At 40.8% G+C, this 21,971-nt stretch overlaps 2 protein-coding genes and 1 long non-coding RNA gene across 4 annotated transcripts in view; 2 read left to right on the top strand and 1 right to left on the bottom strand.

Annotated features, from left to right (window-relative positions):
- RAB3B (RAB3B, member RAS oncogene family) overlaps nucleotides 1-9,945 on the top strand; it is a 130,859-nt gene extending 120,914 nt beyond the window's left edge. For both annotated transcript variants that reach the window (XM_061632980.1, XM_061632981.1), the window contains exons 4-5: nucleotides 664-788; nucleotides 7,800-9,945. In XM_061632980.1, coding sequence (XP_061488964.1) covers nucleotides 664-788; nucleotides 7,800-7,987 — 313 coding nt within the window. In that variant the 3' untranslated portion in view covers nucleotides 7,988-9,945. The remainder of the gene's footprint in view (nucleotides 1-663; nucleotides 789-7,799) is intronic.
- LOC133387692 (uncharacterized) lies at nucleotides 3,157-12,334 on the bottom strand. Its single transcript, XR_009763540.1, has 3 exons — nucleotides 12,093-12,334; nucleotides 9,940-10,023; nucleotides 3,157-7,875 (listed from the first exon to the last, which is right to left on the bottom strand). It is a non-coding gene; the product is annotated as an uncharacterized LOC133387692 (long non-coding RNA).
- Nucleotides 12,335-12,495: 161 nt separating this feature from the next.
- NRDC (nardilysin convertase) overlaps nucleotides 12,496-21,971 on the top strand; it is a 49,530-nt gene continuing 40,054 nt past the window's right edge. Inside the window, exons 1-5 of the mRNA XM_061632958.1 lie at nucleotides 12,496-12,994; nucleotides 16,327-16,606; nucleotides 17,311-17,392; nucleotides 19,476-19,629; nucleotides 20,731-20,804. Coding sequence (XP_061488942.1) covers nucleotides 12,603-12,994; nucleotides 16,327-16,606; nucleotides 17,311-17,392; nucleotides 19,476-19,629; nucleotides 20,731-20,804 — 982 coding nt within the window. The 5' untranslated portion in view covers nucleotides 12,496-12,602. The remainder of the gene's footprint in view (nucleotides 12,995-16,326; nucleotides 16,607-17,310; nucleotides 17,393-19,475; nucleotides 19,630-20,730; nucleotides 20,805-21,971) is intronic.

Genomic DNA, 21,971 nt, shown 5'->3' with positions numbered 1-21,971 from the left:
GGATGCTGGCCTAGATAGCCCTTTGGTCTTATCAAGTAGGGCTGTTTTTATCTTTTTATGTTCTTAAGATGAAAGTAATGTTTTTTACCTTATGCTTATGTATGCCAACAACAACTCAAATGCCTAAAACTGTGATAGAATGCTCCACTGTAATGCCATATAGTAATTGACAGCAATGAACTAGGAGTGAAGATAATTCATCAGCTTTAGATTTTCTAGCACCCCCTGCTGGATTTGGGAGGTTTTGGTTTGTTTCTTTGGAGATGGATGTATTCCAAGCCAAAACAAAGTAACTGCAGTGAGTGACTAGGGTGACCATGTAGCCTGCTTTACAGACGCCAATACTTTTTTTGAAAGGCTGTCCAGTTCAAGTTCATTTTAAAGACAAAGATCCATATGAAAGGAGAACACGAGCCTTGAAGTTGCCCTTCAACAATGGAGGCTGGTGGCTCCTGTGTCAGTAGGGCAGTGAATCCGCTCCAGGTTTTAGTCCGAACATTCAAGGAGCTGTCCAAGGTGCATTGCTTTTGAAAAACCAACAAGATGTTTCAGTGTTGTCTCAGTGTTTTGTTATTTGGGATTGGAGGTTTTCTGTATTCACATTCATATTAGTGTCATATTACTGGCAACTATTCTCACTGCAAAATCTTTTTTCTCTCACAGGGCCACTCAGATAAAGACCTACTCCTGGGACAATGCTCAAGTCATTCTGGTTGGAAACAAGTGTGATATGGAGGATGAGAGAATTATTCCTTTTGAAAAGGGAAAACATCTTGCTGATCAGTTGGGTACATGTTAAAGCTTCTCTTTTTCTTCTCCTTCTCCCTCTAGTTATTAACAGGGATGGGAAACCAGTGCCCGCCCCCAACGATTCAAACTCCCATCAGCCCCAGTCAACACGACTGGTCAGCGATGATGGGAGTTGGAGTCCAACAACTTCTGCAGGCCTGCAGCTTCACTGTGCCTGAGTTATTGCTTCATCTACTCTCTCTGGTAGTCAGTGTTTAGTAGGACTGCTATTTTTAATGGCGTAGATTAATCAACTAATAATATTAATTTTATTATTTAAAAGGTAGCCTGAGTAGTCAGGCAGCAAAAACTTTTTTAAAGTGCTATTATTTTTAATTCAATTTCTTATAAAAATTGCAGATGACAAGCCCCATTTTAAAAGTGGCTTTCTCCCTTCTTGGTCACATAAGAGGGAATGCCTCTAGTCTTTATAACATGTACACCATTTTAAAACAAATAAAATCTGTTTCCTATTTCAGAAATATGGTTTTCCCCTTATGCAATTGTTAATTGTTAGATTAATCAACTAAATATTGTATGATGATCTGATTTAAAATGATTTAATTATCAGGTTGGAGCCCTAGTTTTTAGTGCAATGAAGAGGAAATTGTTACTCATTGGAAACTGTTACTCATTCTAACATCTTTCCAAGTAGAGAGTTCTTATGCCCTATGGCAGTAATACCCGCAAGGGTGATAGTGGCAGTATCACTTAGCAACTTCAGTCATGCTAAGGAGTTCTTGGGTAGTTTTCTTCATTCTCTGTAATTGTGGTTTCTTGGCTCTTCCTCATTCATTTCCAGAACCACTCACACTTTATTGACATGAATTGTGCATTTCCACAGTTTTCTGCTCCCCTGCCACACAGTGCTTTTTTGGCAAAAAATAATAAAAAAATGAAGTACTGGTATTCATATCCTGATAAAAGTGTTGTTCGTGCCAGCACAAAATGGCTGCCATGGGCAGCAAAAAAAGAGACGACAGTACTGCATACCAGTGAGTACTGCCACTTAAAAAAACACTACTACAAGGACTGGCCCTGCTATGAGGCAAAGTGAGGCAATTACCTCAGGCAATAGATGCTGGGGACAGCCTCCTGGCTGTTCCTCCTAAGCCCACTGGCTATTTCCCTCTGTTGGAGGACAGAAATGTGTATGCTACATGTCCTGTCCTGACTTCCCGAAACTAACCTGCTGCCTCAGATGCACTGAAAGATGTTGTCAATGTTGAAGTAAGATTCAACTGCAGTCCAACTGGCTTCTCTTTGTGGAATGGGGAGCACCATCTTATCTTTTGCCTCAGGAAGCAAAATGTCTCGGGCTGGCCCTGCCTGCTGCTGAAGGAAAACTGAATTGAACTGCTAGCTGAAAGCAGGGATGGGGCAGAAATTAGATTCAGTTTGCATTTAAAGGTGAACTTGCATAATACGCATTTTCTGAAACAATATGCAAACTGAAACACAGCCATACTTTGAAATTCACACTTCTCCAAATTTTCTAGTGCAGTTCTCCAGCAAAGTAACCTGCACTAAAATGCATATACTAAAGTGTGTATTAAAATCATATATTAGTGGAAATAACATACAAGTATGTATTATATTGGGGGGAATGCTTTGCAAAAATGTGTATATTAGGAGAAATTTGCACTAAAATGCTGATGAATTTTCTGTATTTAAAAAAAATCACAAATTGATGTGGAATTGCTGCATTTCCTATCTATTTATGCGAGTGTGCAGGAGAACTGTGGTGAAGTGAGTTTTGTTGAGTTTGGATCTGGTTTCTGTTTTTGGATATTGGCTGGCTGGATATTAGCATTTCCAGAGTGCCTGGGGAGCAGAGAGTGCAGGAGGAGTTAAATGTTAAAATTTATCTTGTGTTTGTGTGGCTTTCAAATGTCTTTGCCGAGTGGTGGGGCAATGGAGACAATTGCTTTTTTGAGATATATCTTTGAAAGACAAGAGAGTGATGGTATCATTAGAGAGATTGTATGCGTGCAAATGAAAGAAATAAAGGGTGTGTGATATGTTTGTGGGTGATGTTATGTGTGGATGTTTATGTGTGTGGATCCATGCAAGTTGATGTTAATGTGTGTGGATGTTTATTGTGGTGTGTGACCCCATGCCTTGTTTTATCCTCTCAGGGTTGTCAAGAGTGCCTTACCCAAGGTCAACAAGTAAGCTTCAGGACCAAGAGATGGTCTCCAAAGTCTTACCCTGACACTCTAATTACTAGGTGCTTTCAGACAGAAGTTTAGTATCTCAACAAACAGTTAATTTTGGGAGCCACTCAAAGGCAGTGCATACCATGCCAAATCCTTACCAATGCACTAACATTCATTAGGCCCTCCAATCAAGGTTCAAATTTGTTCAGGAGCAACCCAGTGGGAAAGGGAGTAAGGCTTAACCACAGATAAGACTGTGACTGGAACAAATCAGTCAGTTTATTATTGCACAAAGATTAACTTATAGAGAAGAAAACAAATTACATATGAGATTTTAAAGCAACTTAAAGCAATGTGATATAAACTACATAATAAACAGCATGGACAAAACAATCGATCTGAGTAAATAACATCGTCACCTCCTAACTCCCTCCAGCCCATCTAGTTTTAAAACAGTTCTAAATTTCCTAGCATATTAGCTCAATAAAATTCATAGTGCCCAAGCCTTTGGCCTTCAGCTGGGTGAACCACACAAAGCAGGGCAGGTAGCAATCAGCAAGAAAGAAGAAGAAAAACCATACAACCCCCTGGCAAGACCCCAAAAGAACTAACACCTCCCAGAATGGATAGCACTGGCTTGCAAAAACATCTGATGTTCTCACTATTGTTTTGGCTCCATGGCTGTTTGCTGTGACTCTTATCACGATGCCAAGGTCTCAAGTAGTAGCACTGAAAGCAGCAAACATGTGCAGAAAGGTCCAAGTAGTTTACACAAAAATAACAGACATGACATAGTATCATCCATCTTAATCCAACATGGCTATTCTACTGAGCACATTAAACTTACTATAATTGCTGGGTATGCAAGCCTAGCAGGGCCCAAATTAACACAAATAGTTCATTTAGATATCACAAGCAGGTCACCCAGCAACTACTTTTAAAAATGTGTTGGATTTTCAATGGAACAGATAAATCTGGATTGGGCCTGGGGTAATAAGCTGGCATTTTCATGCTGACTACTTCATGTGGGCATGTGAAAAGCTTGCAATACCAATACCACAATAAACACTTGTCTGGAAGCATCTGCTGTCTCTCTGCTGCCACCACTGAGGGACGCTCTGAGTTGTACTGTAGCCAGGAATTGAGATATGCCAGCAGACATAAGATATTATTTTCCTCACTTAGCTTTTCATTTGTTAGAATGTTAACACTGATTGTTCACTTGGAACATCTGGTCTGATGAAGCAGCCTTGTTAATAATCTTATGCATGGATTTCAATTCAGTCCTTGTTCTGTGTTTATTTCCTAATATTTGGCACGCTAATCAGTATACTGTCCAACATTCAATTTGTCATGGCAGTTAATGCTGCACATGGTTTCTCTGCAGTGGTTTTTATTCTGACCCTTCGTTATGTACCTTCTCAGATATTTGAGAACATCATGCAATATATCACATGTCAAATTAAGAACATTCCATACAGCTCTGGTGTGCAAATAATTGCTTGTTTAGTAGAAGAGTTATCAGTGTGTTTATGGAAATTCTTTAATCCGTAGTTTTATTAAAACCTCTCATGTTGAACTCAATTTTCAACATCCAAATCTTTGCTTCTTAATCTTTGCTTCTCAACACTGTTCAAAGTGAGCAACCACAATCAAACTTTGTTCCCAATTTTTGCTGGTCCCCATCTATGACTTCATTAATATCTTGTGATTACTGAGCTGGAAAGCTTGAGTTTTAAGTGTGTTGACTTTTTGTATAAATGTCTATATATCATAAATGTGTCCCCAATGTTATGTACTCTTCTGGCTCTACCTAGAGTCTAGACCCAGTCCCAGACATTATAAGAGAGCAATATTTAAAAGTTCTTTGTAAGGGTTAAAACTTGTTAGCAGTTGTTGTAATCTCTTTCTTCAAAAACGTCAGTACCTCATGTATTTGCTCCGATTGTCTCTTTCGTTGGCTGTGAGCACACTAGTCGCCTATGGCAAATCATTTTCATTGGCCACACGTGGAGGGGGAATGAGTTTATCTGCCAATCAGTTGCAAAATCTCTTTGAAGCGAATTAAAAAACCCACACACACTCAAGCTGATTCCACCAGGTTTTAAAGTAAAACAGAGCAGGGTTTGACTAGCATGGTGTGCCCCCGTTTTCAGAAAAGAGAGGTGGAGACACACTGGAACCAGCACAACAGTAAGTGTGTCTCTACCTTTTGTATCATTCATTCATTCGATTTATTTCCCACCCTTCCTCCTGAAGGAGCTCAGAATGGCAGGCTAGTTTCTGGAGATCTCTCACTAGTGACATGCATATTTTTTATTTATTTTGTTACCTGCCCTATACCATACAGTCCCAGGGTGGGTACCATCTGGGGGAGGGGAATTAGAAATGACTCCTGTTGATTGAACATATAAAAACAGATATAATATGGATAATGACTAATTTAATACTTCTCCATATGGTAAGAGCATGCTGTCAGCACTGTATTGATTATTAATTACTGACTATGACTGGATATATCTGTCTCACACACAGAAAGATTTGATATTATAATTTTTTTAATGTGTGAGTAGAGTTGTGCATTTAATATTTGATGTGTTAAAATTATTAATAATTTTTTTTTAAGTTGGGGGAAGAAAAAATGCAGTACCACAGAACAGAATAAAAGCAACCTCACCCCAAAATACCATACCATATCATACAATACTTATCAGCTAAACCAGGTGACATATGGGGCAGTAGCAACAACAGTTCAACTATCAAAGGCCAAGCAGAAGAGAAGCTATAGAGAGATGGCACCTGATAATACCACTGTAGGGAGGGAGCTCCACAGTTTTGGGGACATCACAAAGGCTCTCCCATAATCCACCCCCCCCAAAAAAAACCCCAAGGGAGATGGCACCATAAGGAGAGCCTCTTTTGCAGATTGTAATGTCCTGACTGGCACATATGGTGCTCTTGCAGGTATTTGGAGCCCAAGGCCTTTAGGGCTTTAAATACAAAGATAAATACCTGGAATTGGGCCTGGAAATGAATAGGCAACCACTGTACTTGCTTCAGGACAGGCATTATGCCTGACAGATATACGAGGCTGCTGCATTTTGTACCAGTTATAGCCCCCAGCCTCTCTTCAAGGGCAGCCCCACACACAGCACATTATAAAGTCTAATCTGGAGGTTACCAGGGCATGGAATACAGTGGCTAAGTCATTCCTGTCCAGAAGATACCGTAGCTGGTGTACTAGCCATAACTGGCAATTAGCATTCCTATGAGGGGCTATATATACTGTCTTCTATACAAGACACCCATTGATTTCTATGGGAGAAAACAAGGGTTACAGGCAGGAGGGTTACTGGTTGTCGTCTACTCCTGCTCTAGAAGTTGTTGGATTCCAACTCCCATCAGCCCCAGCCAGGATAGCAAATGGTCTGGGGTGATGGGGGTTATAGTCCAGGAACAACTGGAGGACCAGAGGTTCCCCATTCCTATACTAGTATCCTGTCATGTTAAACATTTGTCCAGGGTTTCTGCAGACAGAAGGGTGCATTAGGTACACCTAATGTACCAAAAGATACTGTTACAGGATTGTGGGGGTAGGTTTGGATAATATCTGGAAGACCCTTTCCAGCTTATAATTGTGTGTCTGTAAGAAATACAATCTGCAAAGGAAGAAACCTGCTCCTCTAGTCAGACTAGTTTCCTCTGTTAATCTAATAGTTTAGCCAAGTCATTATGGGAGTTAATGGGCTCACTGAGTTTGGATCTGCATATCCAAAGGGATGTGGCCAGGAGAGATCCTGTTGCTACTGGAACTGTTTTGAGGAGAGAGGCCCTCTGCCCTCCCATCCTGGAGCCAAGGAGGAGTTTGTGTGTTTTTAGTCCCGTCTTGGGGTGAAGCTGAAAAGACAGAGAGATCTGTTATCTATGTCTGAACCCCCAAAGCTATGGGTGATAGGGAGCAAGATCTGATAGACTGCTAAGGCAGAGAACCCCTCCATCTTATACTCAGGCTGTGAATATATGTAATTAAACCATATATCATAAAGACACATTGGGCTCTGCTGACCAAACCCTGACTCTGGAAACCAAACCTGGGTAAGTGCTGGCACCCCTGGAAGTCTCACGCTGCTCGGAGATTGGGGTGGTGTGCAACAATACTTAACTGGCCTTTATATGTTTATCATACATATGACAAGCTGTTGCACAAAGTGTCCTCTCAGGTTTTTCTGATGCTCATGAAGGCCTTACATCTTTCCCATTTGCAGGGGTGGGCACATAAGGTAGGTAATGGTCCATTGATAGACCACTTACTTGTTGCTGGGATTCTTAGGTGGACCATGAGGTTGCATTTCAGAATTACAACACATGTTAATAATGCCTTTACTATCAAGATGATCTTGAATATGCACACCTACTTTGTAAATTTTAACACACATTTGTGGACTGGGTTTCTAGTGGGGGAACAGTCCATGCAGGACTTAAGGTTAGTATACCATGGAGTAGCCTGTCTAGCTTGAGGACCCCCAAAGTTATATAATAATTTAAACAATATTTTTTCCTTACAGCTGTGCTAAGTTCAGATGATGCAAGACTATTTCAAACCTCTTTAACTGTCCTTTTAAAAACTGAATAAAACATAAAGTATCTATGTTTACAGACAACTAGAGAATGATTTATACAGGATTGCTTTTCATAAAACCTCCTTAACTGTTCTGAACTTAAGATATAATTTTTTTTAAATCCCCCAAATATTTATGACAATGAATAGATAATTTAAGCCCAGTGTAACATGAGAAGCAATTTTGGGATAACCAGATATTGTTTTGTTACTTTTAAAAAAATAAAAAACAGGATTTGATTATTTTGAAGCTAGTGCCAAGGAGAACATCAACGTGAGGCAGGTCTTTGAGCGCCTGGTGGACATCATCTGTGAAAAGATGTCGGAGAGCATGGATTCAGATGCTTCTAGAACTACTCCTGGGAAGAATGTGCGTCTCACATACAACCCACCTCCATTGCAGCAGAAATGTTCCTGTTAGTGCCTCAAAATCTCTAAAAAAGTTCAGGAGGGGGTCAGAAACAGTGTTTAATCACATAACCGCCTTTAAAAAGAGTTATGTTTCAGTTTTGGTAGAGCTGGATATATTTGCTTAATGTCCCCAAAACAGTGCAACGCAGCTTGTGTTCCAGTGAAAAGTTATGCTATGGTTAAAATATTTTATATAGTCTGTCACATATTTCTAAATGGTTCTTGATTTTACCATAGTATTGCTGTTAGCTAGGTAATCCTGATCCAAATTCACTTCAGCACCTGTGAACTAGAAGCCACTGTTAAGAGATAGCTATGGTATAGTTTGAATTTTCTGACAAAAAGGAGGACAGATTCTTCAAAAGGGGAGGCAACATTCTTTGTGTCAGCAACTGGTCTCTAACTTAATAAGGAATTGTATAGGGAAGAGCTGTAGCTCAGTGAACCTGGTTTGTGTGCAGAAACCTCCAGATTCAGTCCCCAGGATCTCCAGGTAGGGCTGGGAAAGACTTCATGTCTAAAACCCCAGAGAGCTGTTGCCGGTCAGTGTAGACAATACCAGCTAGATATACCAATGGTCTGAATTGGTAAAAGGCAGCTTCCTGTGTTAGAACACTCCGGGAAATCATTTAAATCAACTCTTTTCATTGAAGCAAAGGCCTTTGTGCTCAATCATTCCATACTATAGCAGCCATGCCACTCAGATTAGCGTGTGCCAGAAGTAAAGGGGGGCATGGTAAAGATGCATATTTTCAGAATACCTGTAAGACAGCAAAGTGCAACTAACATCAAGAAAAAGTGATCTGGGCATCCCCCCCCCAAAGCAGTGTTTGAAAAACACTGTTATGTGCATGGAACACCTTTTGGTTGCAATTGCGCAGCAAGGTTGAGAGTGACCAACTCCCAATGCCATTCAACAAATTTGTGGATGAATTGCTCCACAGAGACTGTCTGCATTCTGTTTCTTGTTTAACGTTTTGCACTTGTGGAAGTACATTAGTTCACAATAAAACAAGAAAAGAAAAAGCAGACAGACGTATGCAACTGGAAAAGGCTGAAATAAAGAGTCCTGTGGCACCTTAAATACTAACGAATTTCTCATGGCACAAGCTTTTGTGAATTAATTTTCAGTTAATCAGAACATGTACATATTATTTATTTAAGACCATTTCTATACCATTCAAGTGGTGTACAACTAAAAACCACAATATTACAAATATACAACAAAATCATTAGGACCACTGAAAATGACACACTTTAATTTTTCTGTCCGTATCCTCTACCCTCAGCCAGGTCAGCTAAGCTCAGGAACCAATTATTTGCAATCTGCAGAATCAAGCATTTGAAAGTTGCCCCTGACAATCCTGCAGTTACATTAAGACCGCAAACCCACATAACTCAATGAATTATGAGTTCATACGTCTACTCTGAATAGACGTACAGTAAGGCCCACTCATATGGCGGGTTACGTTGCAGACCCCCGCTGTAAAGCGAAAACCGCTGTAAAGCGGAACCCATTGAATAGAATGGTGCGTGAAGACCGAAAACCACCGTAAAAGCAGAACAAGCGCCGTATGAGTGGGGCTTTAGTCTAATTGCGTCTAATTGAGACTGCTGTATTAGCGAAGCGCTGTAAAGCGAAGCGCTGTAAAGCGGGGCCCTACTGTATAGGATTGCACTATTAATGCTCACACACAAACTGCACTTTGTCACTGTAGGAATATTGTGATAGTAAGTTAAAATGCTTTTAGTAGAGAATTTGAATTTGTCTTAATTATAATGAGAAAGTTCTATTTTCTTGTGCATTTGTGATTTGGTGTTTAGGAGGCACTGTCTGTGTAATGCTTCAAGTGTACATAATGTTCCTAATAAGACAATGACAAAATAAAAGCTGTTATTTAGTCACTGTGTGTGATCTGTTTGAGTATTAATTTAGAGTGCTCATAAACACAAATAACTCACCCAAATAAGAGAAATCTTCAAAATGTACAGCTGAACCATTCTCTGGTCATAATATTTAGCAGGAACTTTTCTTCTTAGGGTTTGCTATTGATAGGCAGAGTAAACAAAGTTATAAAGATAATGCTTATTATTACCATGTTAAATTGGTTATGATGTTACCATGTTAGGTTGTTCAATGTACTTCACACTATATCAGTAATCATTAAATCAGCTCAGGCCAATATTGTTCCATCTGCTAAGCACTCTAATCAGTGCACACTACTTTATTTTGCTGTTGTATGTTTTCATGTAAGACTTAAAAGATTAAAAGATTTTTCAATATGATATAGTTTGGGCCTACTGAGTAACTTGTGGCCCTTCAGATATTGTTGGACTTCATCTCCCATCATCCCTAACATTGGCTATGCTTCCTGGGGCTGATGGAACTTGGGAGTCTAACAACATCTGGAGGGCCACAGCTTAGCCACGCTGAAATGAATGCGAGATACAAGGGCAGAGTTTACAAGACTTTAATGATACTAAGGAAAGTACATTAAATCTTATTCAAGGCACACTATTTCATTTATTTATCATTACATTTATATCCCATCTTTCCTCCAAGAACCTCAAGGTCGCATACATGATTCTCCCATACGCCATTTTATCCTCACAATCCTGTGAAGTAGGTTAGTCTGAGAGAATGTGACCGCATATACACCATACATTTAAGGACATTTAAATCACATGGCTTCCCTTAAAGAATCCTGAAAGAAGTAATGTGCTTTAAATGTATTATAAGAATTATTTATTACATTTATTACCTGCCCTTCCTCCCAAAGAAGCCCAGGGATGCAAACAACACACAATAGGACAATACAGACATCTTAAAAACAAAAGCAAAATCTTAAAACAATTCCAATACAGATGCAGACTGGGATAAAGGTCTCCACTTAAAAGGCTTGTTAAAAGAGGAAGTTCTTCAGTAGGTGCCATAAAGACAAGGACAATATACCAATTCTTAAGTGTTCCATAACAAATAGAGTACAAAGAAAAAGAATGAAGGGTCTAGCGAGGAGGAGTCTGGAAGGTAAAAATAGAAAGCATAGGTGTGGTAGTGAGGGAAGAGTATGAGTAAATGAAACTTGGCAAGAGAAGAAAATTAGGTTAGGTGTGTGGGTTTGCAGCAGAGGCTGCCAACCTTTTTGGACCCATGGGCACATTTGGAATTTTGAGAAAGTTCTGTGGGTGCCAATCACAAAATGGTTGCCATGGGGCCATGACATAACATAAAATGGCTGCCACATCTAAAAGAGCAGAAAAAGAAACTAGACCACAAAGCGGTGTAGGGATGCCCCCATCAACAGAAAAGGACACCTGCATTAGCCACTACTTACCGCAGAGAGAGAAGCTCTTTGCCCCTCTCCTCTATTCACAATGGAAGGGAGGGTAGGTGTCCAGTCACACCATCCAATAAAATGTGGGTGTGCTCAGTGTAGGAGAGACTAAGCCAGTGCAAACAGAAATTTACTGAGACCTTTTGCAGGCATCATTGAAAGTATTGGCAGGCAGACTGCTGCCCAGTCTTCTCAAAATCAGCCCAGTTCTGTATGTTAAAAGTCTGTGTCTAGATGACAAATGCATCTTGGATGCTATTATATGCTTCCTTCCAAATTTGCCTTCTTAACACAATCAGTTAATAGGTTGAAAGTGAAGATTATTATTCAGATATAGACTCTATGGGGGTGTTGTTTCTTAATCTTAGAAAATCAGTCAAACAATAGATTCCATGCGAGTCACCTGAATTTTAAAAACAGGGCCAACTGCTTTAAACCATTTACACCACCACATAGCTACCCTTTGAACAACCATATCCCCCTTTAGCTTCTGGCAGCTCCCCTTCTGCTCCTTATATACTCTAGTTCAAGTCATGAAATCATTGTTTCCACCTCCCAGACGTTATAGTGTAGTGAATATTACGCATCCGGTGTAGGCACCTGTATCAGATTATTAGCCTACTTTTGTGTGGTGTAGTAGTTAAGGTGTTGGACTACGGTCTCAGAGAGAAGGGTTCGAATCCCCACACAGCCATGAAGCTCACTGGGTGACCTTGCACCAGTCACTGCCTCTCAGCATCTCAAGAAGGTAATCGTAAACCACCTCTAAATACCACTTACCATGAAAACCCTATTTGTAGGGTCGCCATAAATCGGAACCGACTTGAAGGCAGACCATTTCCATTTCATTGGCTACTTTTCCCTGAGTGAGAGCTAGTTGAACCCATCCAGGAGAACTCATCTTCAGAAGGCACTTATCAACCAAGGCAATCCTCAAAATTCAGTTTGGAAGGAGGGGATAGACTTTAAGTAAAGAAAACTCTATGCTATAATAGCCCATTTCATTTCTCTGCCCTGCCCCCTGCCCTGCACAGCCCGGCCCCTCTTTTATCCAGAACCAAATCTTTTCCCCCTCTATTTTTTAACACCAATGGTTTGCTCCATTCCCACCTCCTCAGGCTCATTGTACCCTATCAGAGCCAAGTAATGCCGGTAAAGCCTAGGATTTGCTGGTGTAAGGCGCGTGGATGCTGAGCTGGCCCCTGATTGGCTGAGAGAGGGGTTTCCGTTCTTAGCACCGGCCTGCGGCTGAGGGCTGGAGTGGCTGGGTCGGAGGTTGGCCCGTGGTGCATGCTGAGGGTAGCCTTCGTGTTGTCGCGCGCGAGCTTGGTGGCGAAGTGCCTTGGAGCGGGGCGAGCCCTCATTAGCCGTGATCGTGCCGGCGGGGGTGGCCATCAGACCGGACCCCGAGCGATCCTTATTGGGCCTCCCGTGTGCAGCTCCGCCCCAGTTCCCGTGACAGCCATGCCTGGCCGGGCCAAGGCCTTGCTCAGTTGCGGCCCCGATCAGCCTGAGGACTTGGAGAGCAGCCGTGGGGCCAAAGCCGGCGCCACCCAGGAGGAGACTGAAGCGGAAGGAGGCAATGCAGCCGCCGCTGGTGATACAGCTGCCTCCTGCGAACCCAGCCGCAATGTGGGAGATCCGGAGATTGTCAAGTCTCCCAGCGATCCCAAGCAGTACAGGTGAGTAGGCGAAGGTGTGGGGTTGGGGGAGGGGAAGGGCTTTAATTTAGGTTAAATTTAATGTCGCTTTAATGAGGTACGTTAAAGGTTTCTTGTGCTAATGACCACCTGAGTTTATTCCTCTTCTTTTTCAGCTTGGGAAGGAGGCCGACAGAGGGGGTTGGGGAGCTTTGGTTTGCATTTAGCATCCAGAGAAGGGAAGTTGCTTTCCTGGGTGGAATGCACTTTCATAGAGAGAGGGAAAACGAATTTATATATTGCCTTTTTAAAGCCATGTAAGCTAATGGCTATCATTTTGGCTGCTAACTAGATGGATGGGGTGCTGGTTAGACCTATCCTACATGAATCTAGCAGTGGCTGTTAACCATAATGGCGCCTCCATGTTCAGAAGCAATGTATCTCTGAATCCCAGTTGCAAGGGGCGAATGGAACAACAGGACCTAGCTTTTGGGTTTTCCAAAGGCATCTGTTCAGTGTGACAGAGTACTGGGTTAGATGGACTTTGGGCTGATTGATGTTAGGGAAGGACCATAACTTTACATGCAGAAGGCCCCAGGTTCAGTCTCTGAAATCTCTAGGCAGGGCAGGGTGAGATCCTTGCTTGAAACCCTGGCAAGCCACTGCCAGTCAGTGTAGGCAGGTATTGAGCTAAATGGACCTATGGTCTGACTTGGCATAAGGCAGACTTCTGTGTTCTTAAAGTGGCCTCACCACCCTGGTTTAGTTACCTCCTGTGAGGGCCCAATCCCAGGATTCCACTTTCACAGTACTTGATGGATGCTCCTTATAGAGAGGAAGTGTTAGAGGAGAGTGTTAGATTTGGCCAGGGAGATCTGGGTCCAGTTACTTGCTCAAGCATCAAAAACACAGAGTGAGTTTAGACAAGTCACTCTCAACCCACATGGTAGTTTTGAGAACAAAATGGGATAAAGCTCCAAGTATAGTTCTGTGAGCTTCTTAGAGAAATGGTGGGATGCAAATAGTCATCCTTCAGTGTGATCTTGTTTATGTTTAATTGGAAGTAAGACTCAATGTGTTCTTTGGGGCATATTCACAGGTAATATACATAGGCATCTTTCCTGCCAAAAAAAGAGGCTGTTTTAATCAATGGGTTGGGTACATTAACAAACACTTCCTTATGAGTAGTCCCACACTGAGCACTTTTCAGTATTCAGTATTACTGGTTTTGATCTGGCCACCGTACAGCCATGTGCCTCAGTAATGTGAAATGCTTCAGCAGGTCCTCTCCTGCAGATAGACTCTTACTTGTTCTGTAATATGAAGAGATTGATTCTTAAGTGTTTTGATTTCTTGGGAACTGACAATGCTTCACTGATTATAGAAATCCCAGGTGCACTGTGGGAAGCTAGGGCCAGTTATAGTTCTGTGGAGTTTTTGTAATTGATGTATATCTGTTTTTTTAATATATCTGCCACACAGATAAATGTGTGTTAAAATGAGTAATATATGTTACAATGTACAACACATGTGAAGCAAACCCCACCCCCCAAAAATAAAATGTCACCAGAGCTGGGTATCGAATATACTGTTTTGGTGCAGCCATGTATATGGTGGTCACGCTAGTCAATAACTCTTCCATGAGATTACCCACTGTTCCCATTCAGGTTAACAGCACTGCTTAGCCTGCAAAGAGATGACTTTCATGAAAAGACCATATTAGTTTCTCACATTGTTCGCCTGTCCCTTCAGCAGCTAATCTTTAGGCATTGCTTTGAGATTTTAGCTGGCCATTGAGACTAGTTATTTTCTGCTCTCTAAAGTATCTTATTTGTAGGCTGTCCATGTCCTGCTGTGTGATGGAGTGCACATCACCAGCCTTTTTTATTTTTAAGGTGGGGAACAGCAGTATGTCTTCCTGTGCTCCGAATTATGTATAGACTTGACATAGTACCTTTGATTTGAGAATTGCAGGAGTAGTTGAAGTTCTCAAGGAGAATCATTTCTCAGCTGGACATGATTTTAATCAATTATCATATATTATACACCACCTTATTTTGGGTGCTTGAGAAATGATCATCATCTTGATAACCTCTTAGGATCTTGACTATGAACATGAATATTGCATCTAATTTGCCTTAGGGAGGGCACCTGCTGTAGAGATAGAAAAGGACTAGCCTGAATTTCTGGTACTAGATTGAAAGCTGCGATTAGCCATGATTCTGTGTGGATGAACAGAGGAGCACAGTTCTTTAGCTGCATATCTGTGGTGGAAGCCCTGTCTTCCTTCCATCGGGGATTAGAGTAATAACTAGTTTGATTTAATAACCAAAGGGCTACTAAGGATTGTATATGACTCTCTCCTGGCCCCCACCACTTTTGCCTGTGCTGAATCATGAGTGCAAAACTTTACCTTCTTCCTTATCTTAGAGGCACCCCTCTCAAGAAATGAGAGAAGCATCTTCTCTGAAAGAAGCAGTAATGCAACTCTCCTTCAGAATCCAACCAGTTGAGATGTGGGAGGCTGCTAGCTGTCTGTCCAACCAGACGGATGTGGCCTGCAGGTTGCTGGTTGTCCATCTGGCTGGTCTTACCCCTTGTCTTCCACTCCCCAAGTATTATTTCTAGCTTTTTAATTGTTATGCTTTCTATATCAGGTGTCCTAATATAGGGTACTTTCTTCATAGGAGCTGGGAGACCAGAGTTCAAATCCCCACTCAGCCATGAAGCCCACTGGGTAACCGTGGCCCAGTCACTCTCTCTCAGCCTAACCTACCTCACAGGGTTGTTGTGAGGATAAAATGGAGAGAAATGTGTATGCCTCCTTGAGCTCCTTGGAGGAAAGATGAGGGATAAATATGATAATAAAATAAAATAAATATATATTATCTGGTCTTACAGTGTAATAGCTAATGTAAATGCATATTTGATTAACTGTGAGAAATTATTTTTAAAAAGGAAAGAATTACTATTTAGCAAATCTTCTAGGTGGTAGCAGACTAATTAATAATAATAATAATAATAAAATTTAATTTATGTGTCGCCTATCTGGCCGATGGCCACTCTAGACGACGTACATATAGTAAAATGCAGCAAAATACAATACAATAAAATACAATATAACAATATAAATTAAGATAACAACAATACAGGGTAGGAGACATTTCAATCATAAGAACATTAAGCTTCCCCAGAAGTAGGCAACTGAAGTGAATAGACTTAAGTTTATCATGATGCCACTCTTAGACTTGAACAAATGGACTCAGAGTACCTATGGCAAATACCGGAATGCTCCATTTTAATTTTTGTGTTTGTGGTGTCATGGAACCAATGGAAAAGGTCAACATCTCAATGATATACCTGTAACTTTTTAGGTACATCAAACTACAAAATGGCTTATGTGCATTGCTGATTTCGGACTTGAATAACCTGGATGGTAGCCCTTGCATAGTGTTCTCGGAGGGAGAGGATGAGGATGACTCTGAGGAAGGCACTGATGAAGATGACGATTCTGGAGCAGAAATAGAAGATGACCAAGAGGGATATGATGATGAATGTGGTGGATATGATGAGGATCTTGATGACCCTGACAGTGAATTAGAAGAGCTAGGAGAGAAAGAGGAGACAAGGAAGAGGAATTGTACAGAGAAGCAGGTATGCTTTGGATTGAATAATGATCATGAGTGGCCATGATGGTGTGGCTCGGGACAAAAAAAGCACCTTGCGACTTTTATTATTTTATGATATATATGTTATACATCTCTATACTGCAAACTCATATAAAAATACATCTATGTGGTGTACAAAATCTCAGTTAAAACCAAAGCAGCATAACAAGTACAGAGTAGGTCCTCTGACAAGGTTATAAACACAATAAATCATTTTCATAAGAAGACTTGTTTAAATAAGTTGGCACCTAAAACTCATTACAAACGGTGCCAGCTTGATTTCATTAGGTAGGCAGTTCTGTAACTTACCAAGACTACAGTAATGCTTCAGCTGTAGCAAACAATATTCCAGTTATGCTTATCAGACAGCAGGCAGGGTTGCAAGAGAATGAAATACCCCAGTGGTCCTCTGTTCCCTGCCCCATATCCAGGACTACTTCATCATTGCAGTGGAGGCAAACTTTTTGGGCTCTGGTAAAGAGAACATTACTTTTGTGTCTGTGTTATCTAGGTATTTTGGTCACCTTCCGCAATTCTAGCATTCATACTCCTTTTTGTCTTTGATAGAATTGAACAGTGGTTTTACCACTTTTGGTGATCCCTTGCAAAATCATTATGTAGTGGGGAATTTGGTCGTTCTATACATAAGATGGCAATGTTTTCCTTAAAATGCTGTGTTTTTTTTTCCAGTCTGCAGCTGCACTTTGTATTGCTGTTGGCAGTTTCTCTGACCCTGAAGATCTGCCTGGGTTGGCACATTTTCTGGAACATAGTATGTTTTTTGGTTAAATGTTACCTTTCTATGTTTTAGCAAAAATTAGATGCTCTGTAGTTTTGTACCCTTGGAGGTTTTTGACACAGAACCTTGAACATCAGCACTTCAGCTGTATTATTTTCCTGTTTGCGTATTTGCAAAATTAGTTATGGTATGTTGCTAGAATAGCAGTAGAGATCTTTAAAACCAGAAGCTGTCTTTTTAGTTCTGCTGATCTCAGAAAAGCAGTTTGTCAGTGGTCTAATCCTTTACACACTCCCAAAAGTCAAATACCATGTAAATAAATGAATTTGGGCACAGATGCAGGGTGTGCATGCATATCTCTCTGGGTAGAAACCTGCTGTTTCTCACTTACCTGAACTCAGTGGTGCTTACTTCTGAGTAGATATGTACAGGATTGCACTATATATGGAGTTCCTATCTCTAGGGTGACATGGTTTTCTCTCATTTTGGAGAAAGATATTTTAGTTGCACAGTCTATACATATTATTTATTTTATTTATTAGTTGCTTGATACCCCCAAGCGACTTAACAAATAACAAAGAAAACACACTGTAAAAACATAACAATCAACAACAACAAAGGCTGGGAGGGAGGGGTTTCCTCCTCACCAAGTGCAGTGTGTGCCTTCCCACAGCGGGGGTAGCCTAGAGGTCTGAGGAAGCCCACAAAAAGTGTGAAGGCAAGAGCCCTCCCCCGCCTCTTATTTGGGATTCACAGGTAGAATGCCCCCAAGGCTGGAGGCTGCCTCCGGGGAGGGGAGGGCATGACCCATAAGGGGCAACCGCCAAGCCCCTTCCTCAACTCTCCCCCTGCTCCCTCTGGGCCCTTCCAGCCCCATCTTGTAGTGGGGAATTCCGTCAGTTCAGAAGATGCCCTACAAGGAGGCTGCCCTTCTGCCTGTCTGCCCACCTGCCCTTCTTCCACCACTCGGCCTCCCTTCATGGGGGGGGGGGCTCCTCCCCACCTGCATGGTCAGGTTTGGGAACTGGCCCTGCGGAGGCTCCATTCCAAAAACGCTTCCTACCCCTCAGCTGTGCCTGTGCATTGCTACATATGTGAAAATGTGCTTCCTAGATTGAACAAATGAAGAGATTTTGCTATAGTTTACTTCTATGTTCCTTAAGGTGGTGAAAGATAATCCTGGACGAGTCCTGGATTTTGATATTTGTACATTTCTATTAAGTATTTTCTATACCAAGAAAAATTCAGTTAGGCTGGGTTAAGTTTATAGCATGGCAGTCTACTTCAGTTTGCTTTAAGGAAGCCTTTCTTAGGCCAGGCATGGAATACCATTTCAGTAAATCTCATGACTAATCATAATCATCCTGTCATGGTGTTTAATATTTGTGGTTGCAAGTAAAGCCCTTTATTATTGGATTAGCTTACAGGTCATTCTTGGACAATACATATTCGGAATCTAGTCTGAGAAATCAACACAACTGTATACTGGCCTATTTTGGAATCATTTTTAAAAAAAAGTTTCATTAGCATTATGATTTTCTGATAACGGTATTCTGCTTTTAAATGTTACAAAACATGGAACAAAATTTTGATCCTCAAGTGACTTGAAAATAGTCCTGATTTTTACAGTGAATATAGCAACCCACCATCTACTTATCATTTTGCAAACTTGAGTATATTGTTTTTGATAAAACGGGCCTTAGAAATCACAGGGTTAGTCTGATCTGGAATATGTGTTAGGGAATTACATTTTAATTTGATCCTCTGATACCTGATTTTCAACATTGCTTGATAATAATGCAAAGAGGGCATAAAAATAACTTCATTTTGAAATGTTCCATGTATCTCCATGAATTGGTAGAAAAGTTCCACCTTACATTTAGGATTTTTATTCCAGTCAGTATCAGTATTGGATACTGATTGTTTTTATATATCATTTTAACTGTTTTTATATAGGCAATTGTTTGATACATATTTTATTGTATTGTGAAATCGCTTTAAGATGCTTCATAGGCAGCAGTTCATAAATGAAATAAATGAATCGGATAAAATTATGGTTGGGGTGATTGTGTAAATCCTTACTTGTTCCTGTGGCATTCATATGTTTTTGTCCTAGTGGTTTTTATGGGCAGTTCAAAATATCCAGATGAGAATGGATTTGATGCATTTCTGAAGAAACATGGAGGCAGTGACAATGCATCAACAGACTGTGAACGGACAGTATTCCAATTTGATGTACAGAGGAAATATTTCAAGGAAGCTCTTGATAGGTATTTTGATTATTGTAAACCAAAAGTTAAATTTATAATGGGAGTGATACTTCTTCCTATTTCAGCTGTTGGTGCTGTATTTGATTATTTTTTTTCAGCTTTCAAGCAACTGCTGAAAAAAAGCATTGTAAATATTCTAGTGAATAGGGTCTTTTGAGAATATGCGACTTTGGGTGGTTTCCAGCTTATATCTGGAGTAGACCCATTGAAGTCAATGGTTGTAAGTTAGGCTGTAATTCTATCTGCGAGTAAGCCCCATTGAATTCAAGGAGACTTACTTTTGAGTAGACATAGTTAGGATTGCAGCCTTAGTCATGACTAACTTTCTCTTGATTTCAGTGGGTCTGCTCTGAGTATGACTGTCTGGTACTACCAAACTTTTATAACACACAGGGTTGTGTCAGTACAGCACTAAGTGAGTAGTTCTGCCAGCGCAAGGATTTTTGCTTGCGCAATGGAACATTCTCCCTCTTTCCCCCCTCTCCTCCTAAATCTGTTCTAGCGATTCCCGCAACTTCTGGAGCAGATTCGGGGGAGGTGTGGGAGGAGGAAAGTCCTGCTGCACTAGCGGTAATCCTTGCGCTGATGGGAAGTATTAGTAGAATACCGCTCTTAAGGTAAATGCTTGGAAAACATTTGCTTAATTGAAGTAGAAGACTTGTATAAAAAGGGATGTTCAAAGTAATTAGTTTGATAGGGCACAATTGTACTGAGGAGTGAGATCTTTGTGGTTCATTGGCCTCAAGAGTTTGTTTTTTGGGAGGGAAAGATAATTCACTGAACATTAAGGCATAGCCATTCAAAAAGGAATTCATACTATTGTTAATTTTTATTACAAGAGATAGCCAAGACAGTTATACTCACCATAGCACAATTTGTGTTGGACATAAAAATATATTTAGAGGTGTTTTAAGCCTTGGCTTCAGATACAGAAAGAAGTTTAAACTCGGACACTAGAAAAACAGTTTATTTGCTGTTATTCCTAAAGTGGGACATGGAAAATATTGTAAATTACAACACTTGTATATTTGAAAATTAATTTCTGTGCAAGGCTCCCAGACTGCTAGGAAAATAAAAGTTTGCAACATTTTTCTGCTTCAGGTGGGCACAGTTTTTTATTCACCCTTTAATGATCCGGGATGCAATTGATCGGGAAGTTGAGGCAGTGGATAGTGGTAAGAATCCTGACTTCTCTTGTCACTTTATGTTTAGCTTTTAAAAAACAAATTTATTTGGCAGAAAAGTGATGCTAACATCCTTTCATGAAGCAGTACATTTATGCATGCCTTTTCTAACCCAAGAGTTGCCAATGTGGTACCTGCACATGTACCCACAGTGGCCTTCCCTGGCACCCATGGGGTCCCTTGCTCCTGCTGAAATTAGACTTGAAAGAAGTATTCTGTTGTGTGCTTGTGTGTGTGGTCCTGGCAACAGTTTCTATGCTTTGCTCATGGGCCAAGAAAGGCTGTTGAATGAATAAGATGCCTTCTATAGTTTTCAAGAATTTACAGGGGAACTTACATTTCTAATAAATAACCAACTGCTAGTACAGCAAAGCACTTGACAATCTTTTTTTCAGAAATTCATTTGAACTTCAAAAGAACTCCTTAGGTAAAAGCAATGTGGTTCTGTTACAAGGGATCGATGAAGGATGAATTCTTATTGCATATATCCAATTCAAAATGCAGAAAGGAAAAATCCCTCATCTCATCACTTAATTTGACTAGAAGCAGGTGCTGTAAAGACCTGAATATCAATCCAGTAAGGGCATTTTCCATACAGAAGTTAGCTTCTGCTTACCAGTTGTACTCGGGATTGGGTCTTAACGCATTCTGAAGGGTAGCGTATATGGTAAAAACACATTAGGCAGTTAGGGCAGCACGTTGCTGGAATTGTGGTTGGGTTGGTTCTGCACATTGCTTCAAACATACAGCTTGCATCGTCAAAGCTAACCCTCCTGACTGTTTCTTTGGCCAGTAAATCTGCATTTACAGCAGTGATTCCTAAACGTTTTTCTCATGGGCCACTTAAAATTGCTGAGGGTCTTGGTGGACCTTCTAATGATTTTTTGGTCTGCTGTGGCACTTGTAATGTACTGTACTAGATGCTACATGATTTTTAAAATTGTGTTTTAATAAACACTCCATGGACCAAAGCTCATGGACTACTGGTGGGCCACAGACCACAGTTTGGGAATTCCTGATCTACAGGGCCCTTTGTATCAGGGCCCTTTACTGATTTTCAGTTTTCCCAGATGTAAAAGTAAACACATGAGCCATGCGAATAAACAGTAGGTTTGGTTAAATAGTTTCAGTAGTAGTCCTTCTGATAGGTTCTTGTTG

This window comes from Rhineura floridana, chromosome 6 (genome assembly GCF_030035675.1).
Source record: "Rhineura floridana isolate rRhiFlo1 chromosome 6, rRhiFlo1.hap2, whole genome shotgun sequence".
In the NCBI taxonomy this organism is placed as follows: domain Eukaryota; kingdom Metazoa; phylum Chordata; class Lepidosauria; order Squamata; family Rhineuridae; genus Rhineura; species Rhineura floridana.
This window is presented reverse-complemented; position numbering and strand designations above follow the sequence as displayed.